The sequence below is a fragment of the Mandrillus leucophaeus genome, unplaced genomic scaffold (genome assembly GCF_000951045.1).
Source record: "Mandrillus leucophaeus isolate KB7577 unplaced genomic scaffold, Mleu.le_1.0 Scaffold110, whole genome shotgun sequence".
Lineage (NCBI taxonomy): Eukaryota > Metazoa > Chordata > Mammalia > Primates > Cercopithecidae > Mandrillus > Mandrillus leucophaeus.
The window spans coordinates 1,250,978-1,275,233 of NW_012099210.1; the positions used below are offsets into that span (position 1 = coordinate 1,250,978).

The 24,256-nt window shown below is 38.3% G+C and overlaps 1 protein-coding gene across 6 annotated transcripts in view; it reads left to right on the plus strand.

Moving 5' to 3' along the window:
• Positions 1-24,256, plus strand: part of RBMS1 (RNA binding motif, single stranded interacting protein 1) — a 182,499-nt gene that overhangs the window by 124,117 nt on the left and 34,126 nt on the right. For all 6 annotated transcript variants that reach the window (XM_011991447.1, XM_011991470.1, XM_011991443.1 and 3 more), the window contains 4 exons: positions 6,934-6,992; positions 11,848-11,939; positions 20,709-20,866; positions 23,448-23,527. In XM_011991447.1, coding sequence (XP_011846837.1) covers positions 6,934-6,992; positions 11,848-11,939; positions 20,709-20,866; positions 23,448-23,527 — 389 coding nt within the window. The remainder of the gene's footprint in view (positions 1-6,933; positions 6,993-11,847; positions 11,940-20,708; positions 20,867-23,447; positions 23,528-24,256) is intronic.

Genomic DNA, 24,256 nt, shown 5'->3' on the forward strand with positions numbered 1-24,256 from the left:
AGAGTCCACCCTCATCCTCTTACTCTTTTGGAGCTGTGCAGAGTCAAACTGGGAATTACTTTCAATCTGTGGAACAATCTATGGTTGGTGACCCAAGTTTCTACAGCTGTCAACATGCTTGGCCTTTAAACTACAAAGCAAACGTTCTGCCTCCCATCTTTGCTACTTAGTTGTGTAACCTTGAATACGTCCCTTACTCACTCTGCTCCTGAGTTTCACATCTACAAAGTAGGAGTAATACTCCACCTCCCCAAAAGATTGTTATGAAGATTAAAATAATTGTGTAAGTTTTATATATATATAAAACTTAGAATTTATATATATATATAATTTAGAATAGTGCCTGGCATAGGGTAGGAGCTATATACCTGTAAGTAATTACTTTTATTATTCCCCTGCATTAACTCTTGAGGTCATACGTTTTCCCATGTTGATATTTTGTTTTTCTCTTCTTTTTCTCATTTCAATCCCCTGTCCCTCCTACTTGCTGATTATGGTCATTTACACAGGCACAGCATCTTTTACGGGATGCGTAAATCCCTGTTTGTCCTTCAGGAGCAGTTATTATGAAAACTATCATCCTATATGCGTGAGCAATATCCTGCCCTTTCTCAAAGTTAAAGTATCTTTTTTGTTTAGACATATCCCTTTTTTTTTTTTTACTGTTGTTTTGAACACACCCATTGTGTTTTCAGGTTTAATAATGTTCATAAAATATTCTAAAACTAGCACAAGCACTGCAAATGACCCCATGTGCCTTAAATGAATTTACAACTGAAATGACCAATATTAAAATAACTTAACAACCATTATCGCCATCTGTTGGTGGTGGTTGGAGTGGACTCCACTCTCCAGAGCTTTGGCTTATAACTGGGACTTTTCAAAAGCTGCACATTCCCTAGCACACAGGAAAATTGTGTGTGTGTGTGCGCGCGCATGTACGCACACACACACATTTTTACATTTGTATGTGCACATTGGATAAAGTCTATAATGATATGCACCAATAATCATATCCAGGACTTCAGGTGATTTTAATTTTTCAACCTACTTTTCTGTGTCTTCTAATTACAATAAGCTTGTGTTTCTTTTGTAAATATAAATTACCAAAAAGGTAGAATTTAGGAGTAACTAAGTGATGGAAGCAAAGGAGAAAATTAAGCTTTATATACTAATTGCAAACCAAGATACACCTAAATTTTATATTATAGCAGATGAAAGAGGAGATCTAAATGGAAGTAAAGAAATGAGTAAAACTGTGGTGCAAACTAAGGAAGTTTTAGTAAATTCTAAGCAAAAGGTTTTATTAGCCAGGTTCACTTGGGCCGAGAGGTTTGAACATGAACTTTTACTTGTTATCCTCTCCCTTTGAAATTCATATTATTGTATAGTCATGTCTCTTAATTATTCTTTATCTTTTTACTGTCAGAGCTTGCTCTGGAGTAGATTATCTACTTTTAGTGAAGAATATTGTAATCTGGGTAGCTGGGGCTGTGGTCTAACCCAGTTACTCTGAAGCCAGATAAAACCCAAAGAATCTTCATAGTCACTCTTTTTTTTTTTTTTTTTTTCCATAAAATTCTACACCATGCTGCTGTTTGGTCATGCACTTTCTTGGTGTCCTTAGAGTGTGAATTCCACCAGTCAGGAGGCCTGTTTCTCCTAGTACATCATATGTCCCTTATTCCGTAACAATGAGTTTTTTTTAAACATGGGGTCTCACTCTGTCACCCAGGCTGGAGTGCAGTTACGCAATCCTGGCTCACTGCAACCTCTGCCTCCCAGGCCCAAGTGATCCTCCCAACCTCAGCTTCCTAAGTAGCTGGGACTACAAGCACACCACCACGCCCAACTAATTTGTATATTGTTTATCAAGAGGGGGTTTTGCCACATTGCCCAGGCTGGTCTCGATCTCCTGAGCTCAAGCAATCTGCCCTCCTCACCCTCCCAAAGTGCTGGGATTACAGGCGTGAGCCACTGTGCCTGGCCGATGATTATAAATAAATAAATTAAATAAATAAATAAATATTAAGCTACAGGTAGGAGCAAGGGTAGGTGAAGATCTGGTTGCTTTGTGAATTTGTACCCAGATGTCTGTTACTCTTACAGGCATTGGTGATTGACAACAGAATTAGACTAAATGTTAACTGTCTATAACAGCTCCCCCTCACCCCTCACTTTAAATCTTACTGCAAGTAAAATGAGTAGAGAGAGATAATGACTGCTGTGAACCCTCCCACTCCTTATCCCAGTCCCTGAGGTGCCATTTGATATAAGGCGCCTCCTTATATTCTAGATCTGGACCTTTCCTGGCCCTTTTCTCATGACATCAAAAACTATTGGTTCTATATTCCAGTGACACAATAAGGTATCCAAGTCACCCACTGAGGAGCTAACTTAGCTAGGGCCTGACGGATTTCAACGGTGCATCTTCCAGTTCTGGGGTCTGTATTTGAATGGGAGCCTCTTGTGCTGGGAGTGGTATAATTGAGTGGACAGCCCAAAAGAAGAATGTTTTAGGAAAGGGAAACCCTTCAGTACCTTAGGTAAATCCAAATAAGCAGCTTCCTATGCCACTTCTTTGCAGAAGGCCAGTATGCAGCTGCCCCACAGACAGAGTGGAATCTGTTTTCTGATGTTCTGTGAAATCACAGTCTTTCAGTCTTAGCCCACAAATTGCAAGGAAAACCACAATAGAAAGTAAAACTGATAAATGTCAGAAATCATTCTTTTTCTGCTCAGCATCCTCTGTCTTGTTATTCCTCTTTCAACCGTAAGCCACATGTTTATTTCTTATGTTTGAAACAAACAACTAAAAAATTGCCTGTGCTTAGAAAATGAGTATTTCAGTACTATACAAACCTTCCATTACTCTTCTACTTCCATACTCAGAGGTCATTGTTTCTCACAATCATTTCATTGATAAGTTGCCGTGAAAATTTACTCGTTTGTGAGCTCTGGGATTTCAGGCAAGGTGTAATGCTCAAAACTTGTATGAGCTTTTTGTTTTCTCATATGCACAAATGGGAATAATAACACCTACCTCATAAGATTGTTGTGAAGTTAATTAAATAGGAGCATACATGCAAAGTACCTGGCACAGTGCCTAGGACATAAGTAGGAAGTCAAAAAATGTAATGCCCTTTCTAATTTCTTAGAAAATAGCCAACCAAATAGTTGGAGAGATTAGGGATAGTTTCATGGAAAAGATAACGTTTGAATAGGTTCTTCAAGTTCAAGCATAGGTAGAATAGGGTAATGGAGAGATGTTTAAAGTGATATTTAAGGTAAATTAATGCAACAGACAGGGTTGAAAGGCTGGATGCAGGGAGAACTATTATGTGTTTTTTGCATGTGTCTAGGAACAGTGAAGGGAGAAAGTGAATGTTGGAAACATATCAAAGGCAAAACTCAGAACTGAGTTATTGATCACCTGGATACAGGAATTACTGAGTTAGTGATGGCACAAGGACCCCGAGCTTGGTAGGAGATTGGGAGAGTGACAGTGCTAGTGAATGAAAAGAGATGAGGAGAGAGACAGGGAAAGCCATGTTTGGGGTACTATTGAAGATGAGATTTAGAAAGTGATGGGCTTGATATTTCACTACTTAAATATTTCACTAGATATTTAAGAATCCTAATAAAATATTAAGTTATTTAAGTGGAAAGAGGAAGAGAGAAAAACCAAAGCTTTGGTGATTTTAAAAGAACACGTATACACACACAAGAACTGGGCAGCATCAGGAGATTGATTAATTAAAACTGTGGCACTGGATGAATTTCCTAAGAGAAGAAACAGTTGAAGACCAAATATTAAACTTGATGAAAGTACTCAGTTAAGGAAGGCGAAGAGGAAGTTGAATGGGCGAAGAACCCCTGAAAGAGGACTGTGAAAGACGGAATGAGATTAGGGAGTACCTGCCACAGAGAAGGGAGGTGCACTGGCATAGTGGACTCATGCCAGACGTAGCAAAGAGGCTGAGAGAGGGTGTGGTGTGGCTTGCATTCAGCACTACTGAGCCTTTTCTCTTTGCCTACTTCCTCATTCCCCTTTCTCCATGCCTTTTCCTGTCTTTCCCATCATTAAATGTTGAAAGCAGAACTAGAAGTGTCGAAAGCCAACCCTTTACCTTCCTTCTCCTAAGTAGCCTTTCTTCTGTTTGGTTTACAAAATGCCCTGAACTCGGAGAGCTCAAGCAGCCTCTTAATCACTGTGACTCTCAATCTCTTTACCCCAAATTGGCGTCATACCTACCATCCCCGCTGCTTTTGGAAAAATATGAAACAGGGATACAATCGAGAAGTGCTTTTGTCAAGGACTTGTGCACACAAGTATCTTTGTCCATTTTTTGTGTTCCTATAAAGGAACACTTAAAGCTAGGTAATTTATTAAAAGAAAAGGTTTATTTGCTTCGTGGTTCTGCAGGTTTTACGAGAAGCATGGCACCAGCACTTGCTGCTTGTGAGGGCCTCAGGAAGCTTCCACTCCTGGCAGAAGGCAAAGGGGAGAAGGTGTGTGCAGAGATCACATGGATAAAGAGAAAACAGAGGAGGGAGGTGCCAGGCCCTTTGCACTGGAACTAATAGAGCAAGAACTCACTACCACAAGGATGGCACCAAGCTATTCATGAGGGATCCACCCTCACATCCTAGACACCTTTCATTAAGCCTGATCTCCAACATTGGGAGTTTTTGTTTGGTTTGTTTTGAGACAGAGTCTCACACTGTTACCCAGGCTGGAGTACAGTGATGAGATCACAGCTTACTGCAACCTCTGCCTCCCAGGCTAAAGTGACCCTCCCACCTCAGCCTCCTAAGTAGCAGGGACTACAGGCCCCACACCACCATGCCCAACCAATTTTTGTGCTTTGGGCGGGTGGAGACGGGGTTTTGCCATGTTACCCAGCCTGGTCTCGAACTCTAGGGCTCAAGCCATCCGCTGGCCTTGGCCTTCCAAAGTGCTGGGATTACAGGCATGAGCCACCATGCTCAGCTGGGAATCATATTCTAACATGAGATTTGGGTGGGTGAAATATCCAAACGATAGGAGCTGGTAAATATCAAGCATATAACCTAGGTAGATAGATGGTTGCTGAAAGGTTGTCTTTAAATCACTTATTTTTTTCTCATTTGTAGATTTTTATAGATTATTTCTTTGTAAGCCTAGTGATCTGTGTTAATGTTGTTAAAATGCTCACAATCTCAACAGGGAATTGAAGGTGTTTGTGCAGCATTATGCCTCTTAGATGTAATTGTCATTTGAACCTGAAATTATCTTTACTTTTATACTAGTTAGTAATAATTTGATTACACGGAGTGAACATAGGGAAGATTAACTGTAGGACAGAAGTGGTTCAAGGTATTTTTTTTTCTTCTAGATAAATATATTTCAGCTTGTTTCAGTGCATAAAATACAAGTCTGTAATATTCACAGTGGCTTAAAATGCTACAAAATACTTCCATTTCCTAAAAAATGTAATATGCTTTTTAGTCCTCAAAATCATTCATGAGAAAATTAAAGTAGAGCAAATGTGGAATTTTCGAAGTTAATATCTAGGAAAGTAGACTGTAAATGAGGAAACCTGAGACTCAGATGCATCAAGTAAGTTACGTGCATTTCCCAGAGTCTTACTTTGATTTGTTTTGTTTTGTTTTTGAGATGGAGTTTCGCTCTGTTACCCAGGGTGGAGTGCAGTGGTGCGATCTGGGCTCACTGCAACCTCCGCCTTCCCAGTTCATGCGATTCTCCTGTCTCAGCCTCCCAAGTAGCTGGTACTACAGGCATGCACTACCACACCCAGCTAATTTTTGTATTTTTAGTAGAGACAGGATTTTGCCATGTTGGCCAGGCTGCTCTCAAACTCCTAGCCACAAGTGATCCACCTGCCTCGCCCTCCCAAAGTGCTGGGATTACAGGTGTGAGCCACCACACCCAGCCTTACTTTGATTTTTAAGAAACAATTTTAAAAGTTATCTTTCAAATTTTTTTCCCTCAGTTTTTAGAAGGCAAGCATAGATAACAGTGCTTTTCCTTATGGTATGTTCACTATGGAGAGAGTATGGGGTTCAGTTCATATTTACATTATACTGTCGCTTCATTTTCAGTAGCAGTATGCTAAATTTTAATGTTCTTAATTTTTCCTATATTCCCCAGCATCTATGACACATAAAGGAATCTGAACGTATTTCTCTTAGAAACGTCATGAAATTAATGATTAATCCCTGATTAATTCTTATATTCTTCATTATATTCTTGATTGCCCATTTCTTAGACACATATGCATGCACACAAGTTAGTGAGTTTACTGTATAATTATTATTACTGAATTACACGTGGTGTAAATAAGTGTATTTATGAACAGTTATAAAAGTCCTCAGTAAAAAGGATCTGTTTGGCACCATTAAGTGTGTTAAACATAAACATGCGCTCACACCTGCCCTTCTGTGGCGATATGGAGCCTTGCAGTGCTGTCCATGGAACCAAAATGAATAGAATAATGCAAGCAGTTTTTCCCCATTACTATTTCATAAAAGCTGTGTGGATCATAGGAGAGTACTTTCCTGTTAGAACTCTATAGCCTTGCATTTGGCTTTGTATTTTACCACTGACGTTATTAGAAGAAAATATTTTGTATAGAGTCCACATCCCATGTTTCTGTCCTAAGATTGTCAGGTAAGTACCTGATTTCTTCAAAGTTGAACTTCAAACTACAATCCCACGATTCAAACGAGAGGCCTAGCCATTCCCTTTTTTTCAGTTTTGAGTTTAGAATTCTCATTTCCTGTCTCTTAGTAAAGAACATTTTGTACTTTAAAGTTTGCAGATGTTTGAAAAGGACGTGTGTTCTTTGGATTTAGGCATTAATAAGGGTTCCTTATAACTTCTTTTTCTTTCTTTTCTTTTTTTCCTTTTTTTTTTTTCTTTTTTTTTAGATATGGGAAAATAGTCTCCACAAAGGCAATTTTGGATAAGACAACGAACAAATGCAAAGGTATGTTTTCTTGGCTGGTTATTTGGTAAAAGATAGCTTTAGAAAAATGATGGAATTTAAAACCTGATCTTTGGTTCAAAACCACCTTCATTTTATTAAAAACCAGATCTTATATATCACCCAGTTTCTGTCTTGCACAGTGTCAGCATATTGCTTACGTTTGTCCCTGGTTGGGTTTTGGCTACAAACCCAACAGCAGCTAGCAGTTTGCCAGAATTCCAGATTTGACGCCAGTAGAGTTAACATGCAAAATACTGGTTGGCATTTAGCCCTTGCTTTTAAAAGGGGAGTAGAGTTAGAAAATAGCTTTTCTTTCCTGAGCCTGAGGAGATTAGAGCTGCTTACTGAAGACCATTGGACTGTACTAAAGAACTGAAAAGATTACATATTGTGCAAATTGGCTCTATTAATTAGAATAGAGTAGTTTTAAGCAGTACTTAATTACATGTTTCAATACTCCCAATTGTTCTCTGCTGAATGCCTGTTGACAATATTGGCAGCGGGGAGGAGAGAACCATTTTCACTGACCAAATTGTAATAGGGAGGGGAGGTCATGCGCCCCTTTGAAATATGCTGCTGCATTAATTTGATGCACTGACCTTCAGTTTTCCATGTAATTAGGATGAGCTCATCCAGTCCCATGTGCTGGAAGAGGAGGCGTCTACAGTAAGCAGCACTGATGCTCTGTGGTTCTGACTTTTAATGATCCAGCATCTTAACAATAGACATGTGATTTCTAGGAAAAGGGAAGAATAGAGTCAGCTGACTTTGAATCTAACTACTGACCCCATGAACTGAAATAAGTTGACAGGAATAGGCAGAGAAGGCAAATCTCCTCATTAATTAGACCCCAGTTTTTCAAGTAGTGGTGACGGGGCATTGGCTTAGCACAATCTGAAAAAGGCAGAGAACATAAATGAACCCTATGGTAGGGGCCTCTCCTTATAAGCCAAGCATTTCCTTTAATCTAGACTTGAAGTGGTTCATTGTATTTCTGTCTCTTCTTCAAAGTGCCTAAATTTAAAGGAGCTATTGTAGCAAATAACTAAGCCCATGTTTAATCAACATGGCACATTAAGGCAATTTTGCCTTGGGACAGTGAATAGAACGTGCTTTATGTAGAGTCATACCCAGTAAATATTTTAAATGAATTAAACTAGAGAGAGTCAAATTGTAGACTGAAATGCATATACTTAGTTTCCAAGATTAGTCTTATTTAACATTTATATATGATTTGGGAGAGCAGAGACACAGAAAGAAATCTTTTGGTTTTATAAAGAAAAACAGACTCTTACAGGCATAAAAATAGGAAGCTGATCACTCACATCACTTTGAAACTAGAGAGAAATCAGAGTAGACGAGTGGTTTCATCCATACCCTACCTCATCTCTTTTTCTTCCCCATCCCAAAAGAAAGTTTACATGTCGGCTCAGTGTGTTAAAAAGCAGAGCTGCCCTAATTAAGTAACAGAAAGGACCCAGAGGTTGAATTCTTCACCACATCCCTGAACTGAAAACCACACTATTTTACACTCTGCTCCAAAAGCAACCTATTCCATAGAAGCCTTTTCAAATTGCTCTACATGATCTAGAAAAGGTATGGGAAAAAATAAACTAATGCTAAATCTAACATGTTGTCATAATACAAACCCTTAACAGTTGGTAAGGGTCCATAGTGGAGAGATTTATGAACTTCTAACTAAGGGTAGGACTAATTCAGAACTGATTTTAGACACAAGAAGTCTCCTGGATAACTTCCTTTAAAGTGGGTCTTGGGAGACACTGCTTTTGGGTATGTGGGCAGCAATAGAAACCTTCCAGGGCTCTCTGCTTCACACAAGCCTCCCAGCAATAGGTGTCAACAGATACCTGGTGGGTTGAGACGGTGGTTGAGTGAGTGAGTAGAGAGGGTAAGAGTGGGTTTATAAAATCCTAGAAGCAAGAAAAAAGTAATTTCAGGACAAATGAGAAGAAATAACATTTAACTTAGCTCATAATAAAGTTAGATAACATGTTACCCAAGATGACGTGATAGGTAGATAGATAGGCATATAGATGATTGATAAATGAATATAAAATAAATGCATAAAAGATTATAGAATATTAATGTAAATGAAAGCTACTTGTGTTATATACTAATTTTTTAAGATTAAGCAGATCAAAGGACTTTATATATGGGAATGAGAGATCTTAGAGGGTTACAGAACACTTTTTGCCACAAAACATATGTTTGGAACATGTATTTTCAAGATAATTAAGCTGAAGGAAGTATTAGAAAAACATGTATCTAAGTTATTAAATTTTAAAATTCACAATTCAGTTGCTATTTTACATTTCAATTTCTCTCAAAGTTTAGCCAACAAAAGGAATTTCTAGGCCCTCCAATACTGGTAAATGTGGCAGTTCAGGACACAAAAAAAAAGCTCACAAAAGATTGGTTATGAAATTGATTGATTATTTATACTTACAGAAGTGCATGTAAGACCAGAACACTTACACACATTAGCAAAATTAGTTTCAGGATGAATTAGACTGACAGGAAAACTAAGGGTAAAAGCAGGCAGCTTTAAGTTATTGCCAAATGTCCCTGTGTTTCCTAGTGGCCATGGCAAAAATAGAAAACATAGCTCTCCCTATGATTCAGTCATCACAGTGTGAGAGGAAAATCCAGGGAGCAGGAATAACATAACTATTCCTGATCCTGAAACCTGAGAGGAATTCTCCTGGGAAGCCTCAGTGAGAGGATGCCATGTTATTTAGTGAACGCTGCCTTCAAAAACGTCTTTACACCTATTATAATCAAATCCATAGAGCCTGTATAACTGAAATATTATATTGGCTTCTATTTATTTGAAAGTAATACAGATAGAGAACATGAAAGAGCACAAGGTTGCATACTTAACTATTATGTGTGTCTTCAGCAAATGGTTGTAAAACAGCCATAGTGTGGTAGGCATTGGGAAAGGCCAGAAAAGGATGTTGACAGTTAACTAAAATACAAGCATTATGGATTTCTCTATGAGAAAATAACAGATAACAGAATACAAATGTTACCTGAGTTGGTAGTAACTTCAAATACAATAACATCAAAATTGAGATCTTCTGTTTATTGTAATTTGTTGACAGTAGCAAAGCTGAAGGAAAAAAACTTAAATATCCATCAGTAAAAGCTGTATCATTTCATTGTAGCTGGGTGCTCATTTATGACCCACTGAAACTGTATGAGAGCGTATGTGCATGTACATGCCTGTGTGTGTATCCACAGAGCATTGTTGCATGTTAGCATGGACGACAGATGTCTAAAAAACATCCAAGATATGTTTAACCTTATTTCTAACCTGGCACTTAAGTAGCATTCTTTGTTTTACCTAGATCAACCTCTTCATTTTGCTCTGCAGCCTGGCTGTTTCTCTGTTGTCTAAATCAAATTATTTCAGCCCAATTCCAAGTAATATAAGGAAGCTGCTTCTTGTTTCAGTTTTAACATTTATCTCTCCTGAAACATCTATTCCTGTAGTCGATAGTCTGCTCCATCTCATTATAACTTACTTCATTACCAGGCCATATTTTTGGTACTAATACTGCAAAACTGACTTTGGGTTGTTTCTGAGCTTTCTGTTTGACTGTATTGATGTTGATTTTGTCACTAGTATCATCCTATCTAAATTACTACTACTTCGTAATATTTCTGTAAGTAAATGATAGGACTGGCTCCTCTTCTAAACAACCTTCCAATGATGCTTTTATTTTTCAAAGTGTTCTTACTCTTTTAAAATTAGTTTGAGTTCCATGGAAGGTGCTGGTATTTTGCCTGGTACCCTGTTTCTTTAGTCTACTAAGTATAACTTGACCCTTTTCTCAATAACTTATAATTATCACAGTGAAAAGTCTGTGATTCTCTACTTTGATACAGCGATACTCATGGGATCTGTTGAGATTCATGAGGCTATTAGTGCTTATGCTGTGTAAGTCCTATTCTTTGCATAGTTTTTTCTCTTTCATTGCTTGTTAGTTTTTACCGTTAGATGCCATTCATATACTTACTCTGTAGCAGGCCTGCCATCATCCCAGCCCTGCTTTTCCCCTAATTTTCTGCTTTTGATTTGTTGTGGCCTGGAAAGACAGATGACCAGCTCATTAAAAATGTTTGTAAAGCTATGGATAAGGAAACTTCAAACTAGTGCATCTCTTAGGAGGTTATGTGTTTGTTTTGTTTTTAGACTTTAGAACATGAACTGCCAAAACATATTTTAGGTGCCTTGAGGCATTTTCCCCAGCTCTTCTTTATTTTGAAGGGGTGTGATGAGCTGTATTTTAAGAAAATAAGTATGATGTATTTAACTGAGTACTAAACTTTAGATTATTTTATATTGGGGGTGTCTAATAGTTGTACGTATTCTAATTTTTAAAAATACAAGTTTATCTACAAAATTTTTGTTTCTGTCATTTGTAGACTCTGTAGGATGGCTCCATCTTTCTTACTGAATCATTAAAATGCTATTTCTCTGAAGTTGACTTTTTTCTTCCTTTTTTTTTTTAATTTCTTTTTTTAACCTTGGTTGGCAACTTAAATGTCTTTTTGTTTGTTTGTTTCGAGTAAATGCAAGACACGTCAGAGCTTGACTAGGGAAACGCTGGTTCTTTACTCCCCCAACTCCCTCTGAAGGGAGGCTTGTCTGGCTGGTGACAGGGAAGAAGGGCCCAGGAGGCCGCCGGCCTGCAGCTATTAACGCCTTAGCTCCCTCAGGACATTTTCATCTCTCTTGCCTGCACCAGAAACAAAGTAGAGCTGTTCTTTTACTTTTTACCTAACCACAGAATAATGCTTAAATACTAAATGTGTTTTTGCATTTCAGGTTATGGTTTTGTCGACTTTGACAGCCCTGCAGCAGCTCAAAAAGCTGTGTCTGCCCTGAAGGCCAGTGGAGTTCAAGCTCAAATGGCAAAGGTGAGTTGAGAGCCGGCAATCGCTTCTCTGTTCCACAGCTTTGGTTGTGAAGCCTGACAGGTCTGCTTTTTCTATCCGCATCTGCAATCTCCCCTTCATCCCACTCAGCACAGCGCCTTCTGGATGCTTGTCCTGTGCCTCCGCAGCCTCCACAGTCACTCTTGTGCAGAGGACTGTTCTTCGTAACTTAATCTATGAAGGAGGATTTATAAATATATAAAATTTACATAGTAAATTATGTAACCCCATAAGTAAATTGAGAAATAACAACATATTTTCTCAGGTAATCAGGTGTTTGTGAGTCTTTAAGATCTGTACTGTTTAAAAAAAAAAAAAAAATTTAAATGTCAGTGCCCAAGGAATGAATACTCTTCTAGACATGTTTCAAAAGATAATTGCATATTCTATTTCAGAAATATATATAACTGGCACATACATTATACAAATATTAAAACAAGTAGTTTAATGCAGATGTAAGCTACAGATGCTATTTCTATTGCACAGTTGTAAAACATTTTTAGGTGTTGATTATTGATGGGATATAAATCTACTTTTTAGTAGTTCTATAATGACTTTATTCAAGACTTGTTTCTGATGAACTTTTAGCGTATTTTAGATGAGCAATATTGTTGAAAATTTCTTCAGGTGAGTAATATGCCTGAATGTTAGGGGATAATAAAATGGGAGACCATGTTTCATGCTTTATATGTATTTTAGCACAGTACACATGGATGTTAATTATAAGGTACATTTTTCTTGAAAACTTTCATCTTATGGTAGTTTACCGCTACGGTTTTGACTTAGAATATCACAGTTTCTGGATGTAAATGGAATTGATCAGCCAGTCATTGTGTCTTTCTCTTTGCATTTGTTTCATCCCGAAAGTTAGTTTAAGATGCTCAGACCCTCTTCCAAAAGTAATGATGCCTTAGATAGACTTGATGGCCTTGAAAAAGTTGGCCTTACATGATCTAAATCCCTAGTTCAGGTGCAGTCATAATTCTAAAGCTGGAGGGACCTTAGACTGTCTAGTGCATCTACCCCCAACCCCACTTTCAATTTTATTAAGAAGAGCTAAGGCCCAACTAGGAGAGTCACACTTGGAATGGCATGCATCTCTTAAGTGCTTACATTCCATAATACACATTCTATTATGTACCAAACACATTTAGGAGTCTCTGCTGAATAAACTGGTATTTATGTCCCAGTCTTTATTACCCAAATGTAAGTTTGCATTACATCCTAATACCTACTACCTACAGTGCAGTTATTAAGACATCTGTGTAATTATGTAAATTTTTTAAAACCTGAGTTCTTCAATTGCTACAGAAAATATTTTCAATCCCGAAACTCAGCGGTTTGATCTTGTGAGTATTCTTTTTAAAAGAGCAATACTTTTATATTATCTGGCTTCTTCAAGTAAAGAGGAAAGTAATTTTATACTGTCTTCTGCTACTTCTGAATTGTAGCATGTAATTGTTCCCTGAGAAGTATTTACATACACATAAGAAGGTTCATAGAAGTTAAAGGACTCTGGTAAGCGGATAAGTTGCTTACGAGGACCTTAAGGATGTTGAAAAACCTGTATGCAGCTATAGGGTAGAGATGTACTTTGAATGAAAGAATCAGCATAAAGATTTCAGTAGTAAAAGGAATCACCTTTCTAAGTAGCTGTTGCCATTTAATATTTTTTAAACTTTGCACTGAGTTGGACTTACTTTAGATTTTCTTAAACTCCAGAGTAAGAAGTTTTTTCGCTCTGTCACCCAGGCTGGAATGCAGTGGCACAATCTCGGCTCACTACAACCTCTGCCCCTCTGGGTTCAAGCGATTCTCCCGTGTCAGCCTCCCGACTAGCTGGGATTACAGGCACTTACCACCACGCCCGGATAATTTTTGTAATTTTAGTAGAGAGAGGGTTTCACCATGTTGGCCAGGCTGGTCTCAAACTCCTGATCTCAAGTAATCTACCCGCCTCAACCTCTCAAAGTGCTGAGATTACAGGCGTGAACCACCACACCTGGCCTCAGAAACTGTAAATATTGAGCATCATGATTTTCAGATTATGTGTCCATCATATAGAGATTCTCTGTGACATTATTGAAAGACGGTGATAAAGAGGTTTTAAATATGTTTATTGGACTATGTGATACCTTGTTGCATAATGATTTGCAGAATTTTAATCTGGTTCTGTAAACGATGGGTAACCCAGCATTGTATAAGCAGGACTTTTAGGGCACACTTGGAAAACAACTTTCTTCTTTTCCCCACTGTCCATTCTATTAATAATGCACTCACTGAAGCTCCTTGCTTTTGGATAAAATCCAGGGCAACTCTCATGACTTCTGTAGCCACTGTCATTATTTCAAGAAGTTCCCCTAGCAGCTTTCGTTTCAGGTGTTTCTGGTTGATTTTTTTTTGGTAGAATGCCTCAGTTTTTCATAGCCAAACTCCATGAAGCGTACATATGTTTCAATATATTTTCAGTCAGAGTCTCAAGTTACATAGCAAATACAGTTTATAGAATGTCAGACTCACATATAGATGTTTTTAAAACTCCTGAGATTTAACATAAGTGATGTGTGTCTTGGATATTGTTGGTGCTGAGAGAGACATCACAGCCTAAAAAGCAATTGTTGGCTGACAACCATATTGATTATTTGGTGATCAGGAAGCAGTGTTTCCATCCCAACAGAAACATTTGTTATATGTGTGCACACATGCACAGAGACAGATGTAATGATGAATGTATGTAGTCACATTTTTGGGAATTATAGAAAAATAGGAAAATAAAATAGTTATATTTTAGAAAATTTGATTGAGGATTATGACTGATGTGTAATACATTATAATTTTTTCCTATTTAATATAATGTGAAATAGGCTCTCGGTTAACATTTTGATGCTCAATTTCTGATTTTCAGGAACAGATTATGATGTTAAGTGTGCAATGCCTGTAATTTAATACTCCAATACTGTTTATTTGACAAAAATTTTGAGTATCATGTAGTGAATCTTCAGCTGAAGCTTCTTCCTTCCCTGGATTAGGTCTGCTCCAAGTAGCAAGCTTATAGTAAGATGAGCAAATGACTAATTTCTTTCCTATTTCCAGAGCTTGTGTTTTTCTCACTCTTCCTTCAGCTTACTAGCCGTGGCTTTGTTTAACCCCTCCAGGGTTGGTGTGCTGGAAAAGGATGACCTGACAATGAGGTCATCTGATGTTGATTTCTGTAGCCAGGCAGCATGCTGATGCTTTCTCTCATGGAATGCTTTGGTTTTCTGAGATCTTTAACCAACTCCATCCCCACCTCCGCTAAATTGATCTTTCTCCTATGGCTCCTTGAAGTGAAAGAATACATGTCCTCAGGTTGACATGGTCAGCTCCTGATAATCTAATGATCTATCTTCAACCCCTTTCTGCTGGGATTTCTTGCCCCTCGCAGCAACCACCTTGGGAGGATCTAATACAACCCTGGGCCAACTCTACCTGTGTGGCCCACATCTGATCTACCTTTGCCAGTCATCCTTTGGAGAGAGTTACCTCCCGGCCACACTTGTCAGCCTTTCATCCTTTCTCGTTGAAGATTCCTTAGATTTTTAAGTGGGGCATCTATCTGTTGTATCCACTCAGGTTCCTGAGACACAGATCAAGCTCCCTGAGTGGTCCCCTCCTCTTGCTTGACTGATGGTGAGAGGAAAGCAATTCACAGGGTGAGACTGGGAACGCTTCAGCGTTTCTTTCCGCATAAATGCTCACTCTCAGTCTCTCCAGTCTCTTAGACATAGACAGGAGGTGGGTGGTCAGTTAAGTGTCCCAAACCAGTTCTCAGCCAGCTCCTTTCAGTCTGTCTTTAGGTGGTCTGTTTTCTCACTCTGGAATATGGGAGTTCCCAACACCCATTGTTTTGTGGTCTCCCCTCAAACAGAATTAGAAAGAGTTCTATTTTAGCAATCTGTTAAGAATGTAGAGGCTTTAGTTGGAGTGACCACTGAACACTTACCTAGGCATCATTTCCAATGCCTGTAATATTAAGCAGCTTAGAATATTAACTATATACTGTTTTGAAGAAGCCTTTACAATGCTTTTGTTCAAAACTGGACTGGGTATAGACTGGCACTATATGTCATGTCTACAGCGCTCTTCAAATACTAGCTTTCCCCCAGGTTGAAAATGAGCACTGTTCAAAGACCTCTTTAGAAAGCTTGATACTATAAATTGGCTAAGGAAAAGGACCTCTTCCTCCATCATCTGTGGCGAGGACCAGTACTCAGGTTCAGAGGTGCTGGCCAGCTGCCAACATTCTGCATATTGTGAATTTCTTTAGGTCCCTGTAGAATGACTTGAGATTCCTAGATCTGATTTCTTTTTTATGATATCATTAAAGTTACAAGAGGTATTTTAAATATCAGTGAGTGTATTGTCCTATACTGTAGAACCATGAGTTTGAGTATCTAGACTTGACTTAGCCCCTTTATGCTGCCTGGATAAAGGAGCACCTGACACACATCTTTCGGGGAGATGATTTTTGTTTTGTTTTGTTTTGTTTTTTGAGACAAGATCTGGCTGTATCACCCAGGCTGGAGTGCAATGGGGCGATCTAGGCTCACTGCAACCTCCGCCTCCTGGGTTCAAGTGATCCTCCCACCCTCAGCTTCCTGAGTAGCTGGGACAACAGGCACGCACTACCACACCTGGCTAATTTTTGTATTTTTTTGCAGAGACCAGGTTTTGCCATGTTGCCCAGGCTGGTCTCACACTCATGACCTCAAGCAATCCACCTGCCTAGGCCTCCCAAAGTGCTAGGAGTATAAGCATGAGCCACCACACCCAGCGGGGAAGTGATTTTTAAAAGAAGTTTAAGTCCAGCCCCTGTGCTTGTGTGATAGGGAGGGGATCCATCACTTTCCACTCTCCTCTAGTGAACTAATCAGGATACTATAATGTGTTGAAAACTCATATTGCTATATATTAAAAGTCTTTCATCCTTATATAGTCAGAAAAAAATTAAGAGCAATCACTTAGAGGATAAGGGCAGAAATATAATATTGCTTGACATACTGGCTACCTAAGTTGAAAAAGAACCCCACAAATATTCAAAACTAAATTGCTGCAAAACTGCAAAATGAGGGCATTAGAGACCAGTGATTGGTTTTTATTCATGTTTTAATTTTCAGTGCTTTGCCTGGTACCTACCATATGGTAGGTTTTTAGTGTTTGTTTTGTTGATGATCAAATAAATTAATTAAGTAAGAAAATAACTTTTTTCCAAGCTTGGACAGATACTGAGAATTAAGAAAGGGACAGTTAAAAATTATATCCGTCAAGTACACTGATGAAACTTAACCTAATGGCTTTGGGCCTTTTGGAAAACCTGTTTATGTTACACTAGGCAAATGTTACAAATGTTTACATCTTTCAAATAAAAGACTCAGATTCTATAAAAGGAAAAGAAACGCGGATAATGAGCTGCAAAGACAGTAAAGGCGAATGGACGTTGTTTATATCTATTAACAAAGTGGCTTCTGTAGGCCTTTCATTTCCTCCTATTGCCTGATGGGGGTCAGCAAATCCTTATGTGCTGTTTGGCTATTGGGAAGTTTACACATTTTTTTCAATAAATAGGCAGTCGCACGAGCAGAAATGTAATTCCCCCTCTCCATCCAGAGCTTCAACCATGCCCTGAGCAGTTTGCAGTCACATGCCAGTGACCGGCTATCTGCTGGTTGTTGAACCTATTCCGTAAAAGAGAAAACAGATGTCTGCTCTTACTGCCAAGTCCCCGTTCTTGCATTTTAGGAACCGTTCCACACTCACGGGGAGGTTTTTGTTAATTTCTTTCGGATGATGACTGAGTGCTTTATGCTGTGCAAGACTTCCAAGCCTGGCTTTTCTCCTCACGTGAACGTTAGTAGCTGTTTATCCCTCTGACGGCCAATGTGGGATCTAGTTTTCTGCTTGTTATGGAAACCCTTGAACCCCTTCCATGCCTAGGGACAAAGGAGGCCCATTGACCCCATTTTTATGTTTGGTCACCTATAATTAAAAGAATAAGTATTTTTTTCAGACAGCATTGTAAATAATAACTCAGTTATGGTTGTCACTGATTTTAAAGATACTAAACTATCCTCCTTTCAAGAACCACCACCAGTTATTGCATGTATTGTATGTCCTGTTCACAGTGAATGTGTGGTTATAAGAATGCATGGACAACAACTAAAAAGAAAGTAAAATTTAAAAAGAAAAAAAAAACACCCATGAAAAGAAAGGATTAGGAAAAAAATAATTCATGGACACTTTGTTATTTTGTGGCATGTGCTGCCAGCTGGGAGTTTCTCCTCCCCCCCCCACCTTTTTTTTTTTTTAATTCAACTTTGTGGGCAGTGTTTGCAGCACATGTTGACCATTTGAAAAGAAACATAAATAACATTAGCGCTAAAGGTCATCCCAAATGAAATTAGGTTTCTAACTGACAGGGTCCTTGCTATTGAAAACAAGTGCATTAACATCATAGGAAATACTTTCCTGCATTAGTCTACTCTATTTCATTATATCAAAGAGTGGTTTAAGAGCCCAGTTCTTTCTGAGATTCTGCTTTATAGCATTTTTTAATATTATTTCCTCATCGGTAAACTTTCAAGTTGAATCAAGACTTTAAAGCATGGCTGGGTGCAGTGGCTCACGCCTGTAATCCCAGCACTTTGGGAGGCCGAGGTGGGCGGATCACGAGGTCAGGAGATCAAGACCATCCTGGCTAACATGGTGAAACCCCATCTCTACTAAAAATACGAAAAATTAGCCAGGCGTGGTGACGGGCGCTTGTAGTCCCAGCTACTCAGAAGGCTGAGGTAGGAGAATGGCGTGAACTGTCCGCAGTTATAATACAATGATAAGTATTTCTGTATCTATAGAAAAGGTACAGTAAAAATATGGTATAAAAGATAAAAATGGTGCACCCTTATAGGGCCCTTATCATGACTGGAGCTTAGAGGACTGGAAGTAGCTGTGGGTGAGTCAGTGAGTGTGTGATCAGTGAATGGGAAGTCCTAAGACCTTACACTGCTATAGACTTTATAAACACTGTACACTTAGACTACATTAAATTTATTTTTAAAAATTTCTTTCTGGCAAGGCGCGGTGGCTCACACCTTTAATCCCAGCACTTTTGGAGGCCAAGGTGGGTGGATCGATCACAAGGTCAAGAGATCGAGACCATCCTGGCCAACATAGTGAAACTCCATCTCTACTAAAAATACAAAAATTAGCTGGGCATGGTGGCGCACACGTGTAGTCCCAGCTACTTGGGAGGCTGAGGCAGGAGAATCGCTTGAACCTGGGAGGTGGAGGTTACAGTGAGCTGAGATCATGCCACTGCACTCCAGCCTGGCATAGAGTGAGACTCCATCTCAAAAAAAGAAAAATTTTTTTTCTTCATTAATGAATTAGCTTATTGTAACTTTTTTACTTTATAAACCTTTAAGTTTAACTTTTTGACTTTTGTAATATTTAGCTTAAAACATATACATTGTGCAGCTGTACAAAAGTATTTTCTTTATACCTTTATTCTATACGCATTTTTCTATTTTAAAATTTATTATTTATTACCTTCTAAATTTTTATAAAAAACGAAGACACTAACACACACATTAGCCAGGGCTACACAGGGTCAGGATCATCAAGACATCACCAGGTGATAGGAAGTTTTCATCTCTGTTACAGGACCACCATCATACATGCCATCCGCCATTAACTGAAATGTCATTATGCAACTCATGTGCATGATATCACAAGATAAGCATGGCTTATCTTCCTGGAGTGTCAGTGTTACTTACTGGTATTAGGTCAAAAACATTGTTTCTCCATTAAAGTAAACTTAGATAGGAAGTAGATTGCAAAATTTACATGACTTTTTTTTTTAAAGATAAAACACAAGACTTCAAGAACATTTTGCAGCTCTGGCAAGGCTACCTTGTCTTTTGCCTATAGATACATAATTATTCTCCTTTCTTTCAGCACTGCTTAAGTAGGAAAGTTGAAGTAGTAGTGACTGACAAAGTAAAATCAAACCCCTTAGATAGCCTTTTGCAAGCCTCTTGACTTCTGCTTGATCTTCAGGTCCCAAGTCAATGCCATGTCCTCTGAACAAAGTATTTCCTCCCCCATCTACTCTTGAGTTCAGCTTTTCCAAGAGTCTAAAATTTGCCCTACCCAGAATTAACTATTTTATATGGCCTTGTGATTTCTTGTTTTCGTTAAATTAGCTGTTTTTACTATTGGTGATCATGACTCAAAAGTAGTATGAACTTTGCTATGGAGCAGAGGATGGGAATTTGGGCAGATCCCTATTGGACTGTAGATGACTTGGTCCAGAATCCTTCATGTATCTCTAAATTGAATTATTAGCAGTTTTAGTCTCCTGCGCAATAGTGTGCCTAAAATGGACTCCTAAAAATAACAGTGGAGGAGAGGTCGGTTATTTTTAGAAACACCGTAAACAAATGAGAGTTGTGGTTCCATGAGGGCATCCTCTCCAACTCAATAGTGCCATTTCCAGATCTGCTAAGAAGGGCTTGGTGGGATCATGTCTGGTCTGCACAGATTGTCCAAGCTTCAGACACTGTTTTCAAGCATCCAAGGTGACTTTGGTGTTCTGAGGTTCTGAGTACTTTAAAAGGACTTGAGCAAAGAAAGTAGCTAATAAAAATAGGTGTGTTAACATAAATATCTCACCTTCTGTTGGAAATTAATGGACAACACTCTGTTCTGTTTTAGCAACAGGAACAAGATCCTACCAACCTGTACATTTCTAATTTGCCACTCTCCATGGATGAGCAAGAACTAGAAAATATGCTCAAACCATTTGGACAGGTTATTTCTACAAGGATACTACGTGATTCCAGTGGTACAAGCCGTGGTGTTGGCTTTGCTAGGTAAGCCTTGTGCCCTGTCTTTATTATGTCAACAACAATAGCTTTGCCTAGTTATCTTGGAAAACTAAAAATGACCAAGAAGAGAGAGTTTCAGCTGGGGTTATGGGAGCAGTTGCACCATGAACTTAAATTATGTGTAAATACCAGACTGCATTTTTCCAGATCTTTTGCAAGTTCATTAGAATTCATGAAGCTGAGCACACTAAATATTTGGGTCCTCATGGAAAGGAACTATCACATGAGCAAAAGTTCTGAACGTGTGTGTGTCCTTAGCTCAGGATGCTTCTAACTTTTTAAAAATAACAGTCTCCTGAATTCAGTAGATAAATCAGTATGTTTTTTTCTTATTCGATGGAAATTTGATTCATCAGTAAAGTAAATGGGTTAGGTTTTAAAATGAAATATGTAAAACATTCAGAAAAGTAAGACAAGGACATGATACCTATGTAACCACCACACAGATATGACAAATACTAACATTTTATAATTTCTGTTTCAGATATTTTTTTTTTAAAGAAATAAATCTAGGCCAAGCATAGTGGCTCATGCCTGTAATCCCAGCACTTTGGGAGGCCGGGCAGGCAGAGTTCGAAACCAACCTGGCCAACGTGGTGAAACCCTGTCTCTACTAAAAATACAAAAATTAACTGGGCATGGTGGCAGGCGCCTGTAATCCCAGCTACTTGGGAGGCTGAGACATTAGAATCACTTGAACCTAGGGGATGGAGATTGCAGTGAGCTGAGATCACGCCACTGCACTCCAGCCTGGGCAACAGAGCGAGACTTAGTCTTAAAAAAAGAAAGAAAGAAAATCTTCTAGGGGCTGCATGCAGTGGCTCACACCTATAAACCCAGCACTTGGGGAGGCCAAGGCGAAAGGATTGCTTGAGCCCAAGAGTTTGAGACCAGCCTAGGCAACAGAGCGAGACCCTTTCTCTACAAAAAGTTTAAAAATTAGCGAGGCATGGTGGCGCATGCCTATAGTCCCAGCTGCATGGGAAGCTGAGGCAGAAGGATTGCTTGAGCCCAGAATTTGGAGAATACAGTGAGCCATGATCATGCCACTGCACTCCAGCCTGGGTGACAGACGTCTCTCTCAAAAAAAAAAAAAAAAAAAGTCTAGTTATAACTAAAGTGCCCTCTACTCCTTCCGTCTAATTTTTATCTTTTTCTCCCCAGAAAAAAAGAAAAACACTTCAGAGTAGTGGTTATTTTGGTTTCTGATGGAAAAATACTAAATAGAAAGCTCTTTGATTTTTATCAAAATTCTAATCCAAAGCTGATTTTTATATGATGCATTAATTAGAAATTTATTAATACGGTGCAATAATAAATAATGTGTACATATTTTAAAGTATTGACTTTGATTTTGTAGGAAGAATTTCTGAGAGTTTACTTTTATACACAAATGACAATCACATCTTACCTCAGACCTGTGATATATCAACAACAAAGCATTATTATTACATGTTGTTTTATATATTAGAAAATTGAGACCAAAAAGGGAACTTTTCCATTGTTACCTAACTGCCAAATAATGAAGCAGGGGCTAGAATTTGGTTCATCTGGATTTTTAGTTCATTGCTCTTCCTGTCAGGCCAGATAACTTTATCATGAAACTAAAATATCCTACTAGTAGTAAGTCACCAAGGCCAGCATCTCCAGCGTATGATGCACTGGCTAAAATGACGCAAGTGAGTCACTGAATAGCTTAGCATCATTTTGTCACTACTGTGGGTGTTCTGAAAACAGATCAAATTGTATCATTTCTGTATCCAAAGACAGAAATCAATTAAATTACATTGTTTTTTGAAACTATCACTGCTTGTTAAAACTAAGATGTAACTCTCTGAGTAGTCCAGGTGTATAGAGTGTTTTTAGTAGATTATTCAGTGTTTCTTCCATTAAAGAAAGATAATTTGAAGTAATTTAAGTTCCCAGCAATGTTTCTCAGATACTTTCATCCACCTGTAGGTATAGAGTAAGTTGTAAAGTTAGCCTCCAACCTTTACTCCTCCAAAGCCAAGGCGAAAAGGTATATAGTTGACTTCACTGAATTTAATTTTAAACCTGAAGCAAATGTAAGAAGCATGTAAGGCGCACCCTTCTCACTGATCCTGGCTGTTATCATGACTTTTTAGTCTGTCACTTTGTGAATTTGTAAAAGCAAAGACAATTTTAAAATGACTAGTATTTTAGCAAGTAGAAAATACCCTAGTATTTTAAACTGTTATTTCTTCAATTCAGTATTATGGCTAACAAAGCTATTGTGTATTGATTTTTCAGTTTTACAACAATTAGAATAAAATTATACATTTGATATACTTGATCTTAAACACTCAATATAATTGATTCTTGCTTTGCTTCAGAATATACTCTATTGTTATCAGTTATCATTTTACTATAGAAGTACAAAAATAGCAGTTAGATAAAAGGTAGAATAGACCCTTTATCATATTCACATTTTTACTAGCTTTCATTTGTATCCAAAAAACCTATAAGAATGTTTATGCATGCACAGAACAAGAGGAAAGCTAAGAGAACTTTAAATATTTATGTATTCTATTTTTATTATAAATAGGATGGAATCAACAGAAAAATGCGAAGCTGTTATTGGTCATTTTAATGGAAAATTTATTAAGACACCACCAGGAGTTTCTGGTATGTTGTTTGTCTGAAACTTTATCAGTAGTTTTCTGTATGATGTATGTTTAACTTTAGCACATGATGACGTCAGTAGAACAAAAACCCCTCATTTTGCTCTTTAAAATGCATTTTGTTGGATTTACAAATAAGACTTAAAAATTCACCTCTCCCTAGGCATAGGCATTGGATGTTTAAATGTTAATGGAAGCAGTGGTAAGGAGCTGGCTTGTAAAGCATTGTGCAATTCACTCCTCTTTCGATGCAGCAGCCAGCTTCTAAACCACCTTATCACCATCCTCAGTGAACCTCCCTTCATTCGATCATATCCGTTGAGCAGTGTGTGGTACCTTTCTATCCCAGCAGTGCCTAGACCTCAGCTCCTATGGCCTTTGTGTCCACTCCACTTTAACCACTTTCTCCCATGGTTTTACATTGTGTTGTCATTATCAAGAACACCACACTTCATGGATTTTTCATTCTAATGTCACACTTACTCTAACTCCCACAAACCCTGATCTGAAATACAAAGGGATCCTTCTCTTTTCACTTCATTCTCCTTTACCTGTTTCTCTTTCCTACTAAATCTGGTCTCCATTTTTGAGTGTTAAAATCATTTCTTAAGTGGCATTCTCCTGTTCTTGCACCCCATCCCTTGGTCACACTATCACGGCAGAATACTGAACCTGGATTAATCCTGCCATAATTCACCCACACCACTCTTGTTATATCCATGCAGGCAAAGAT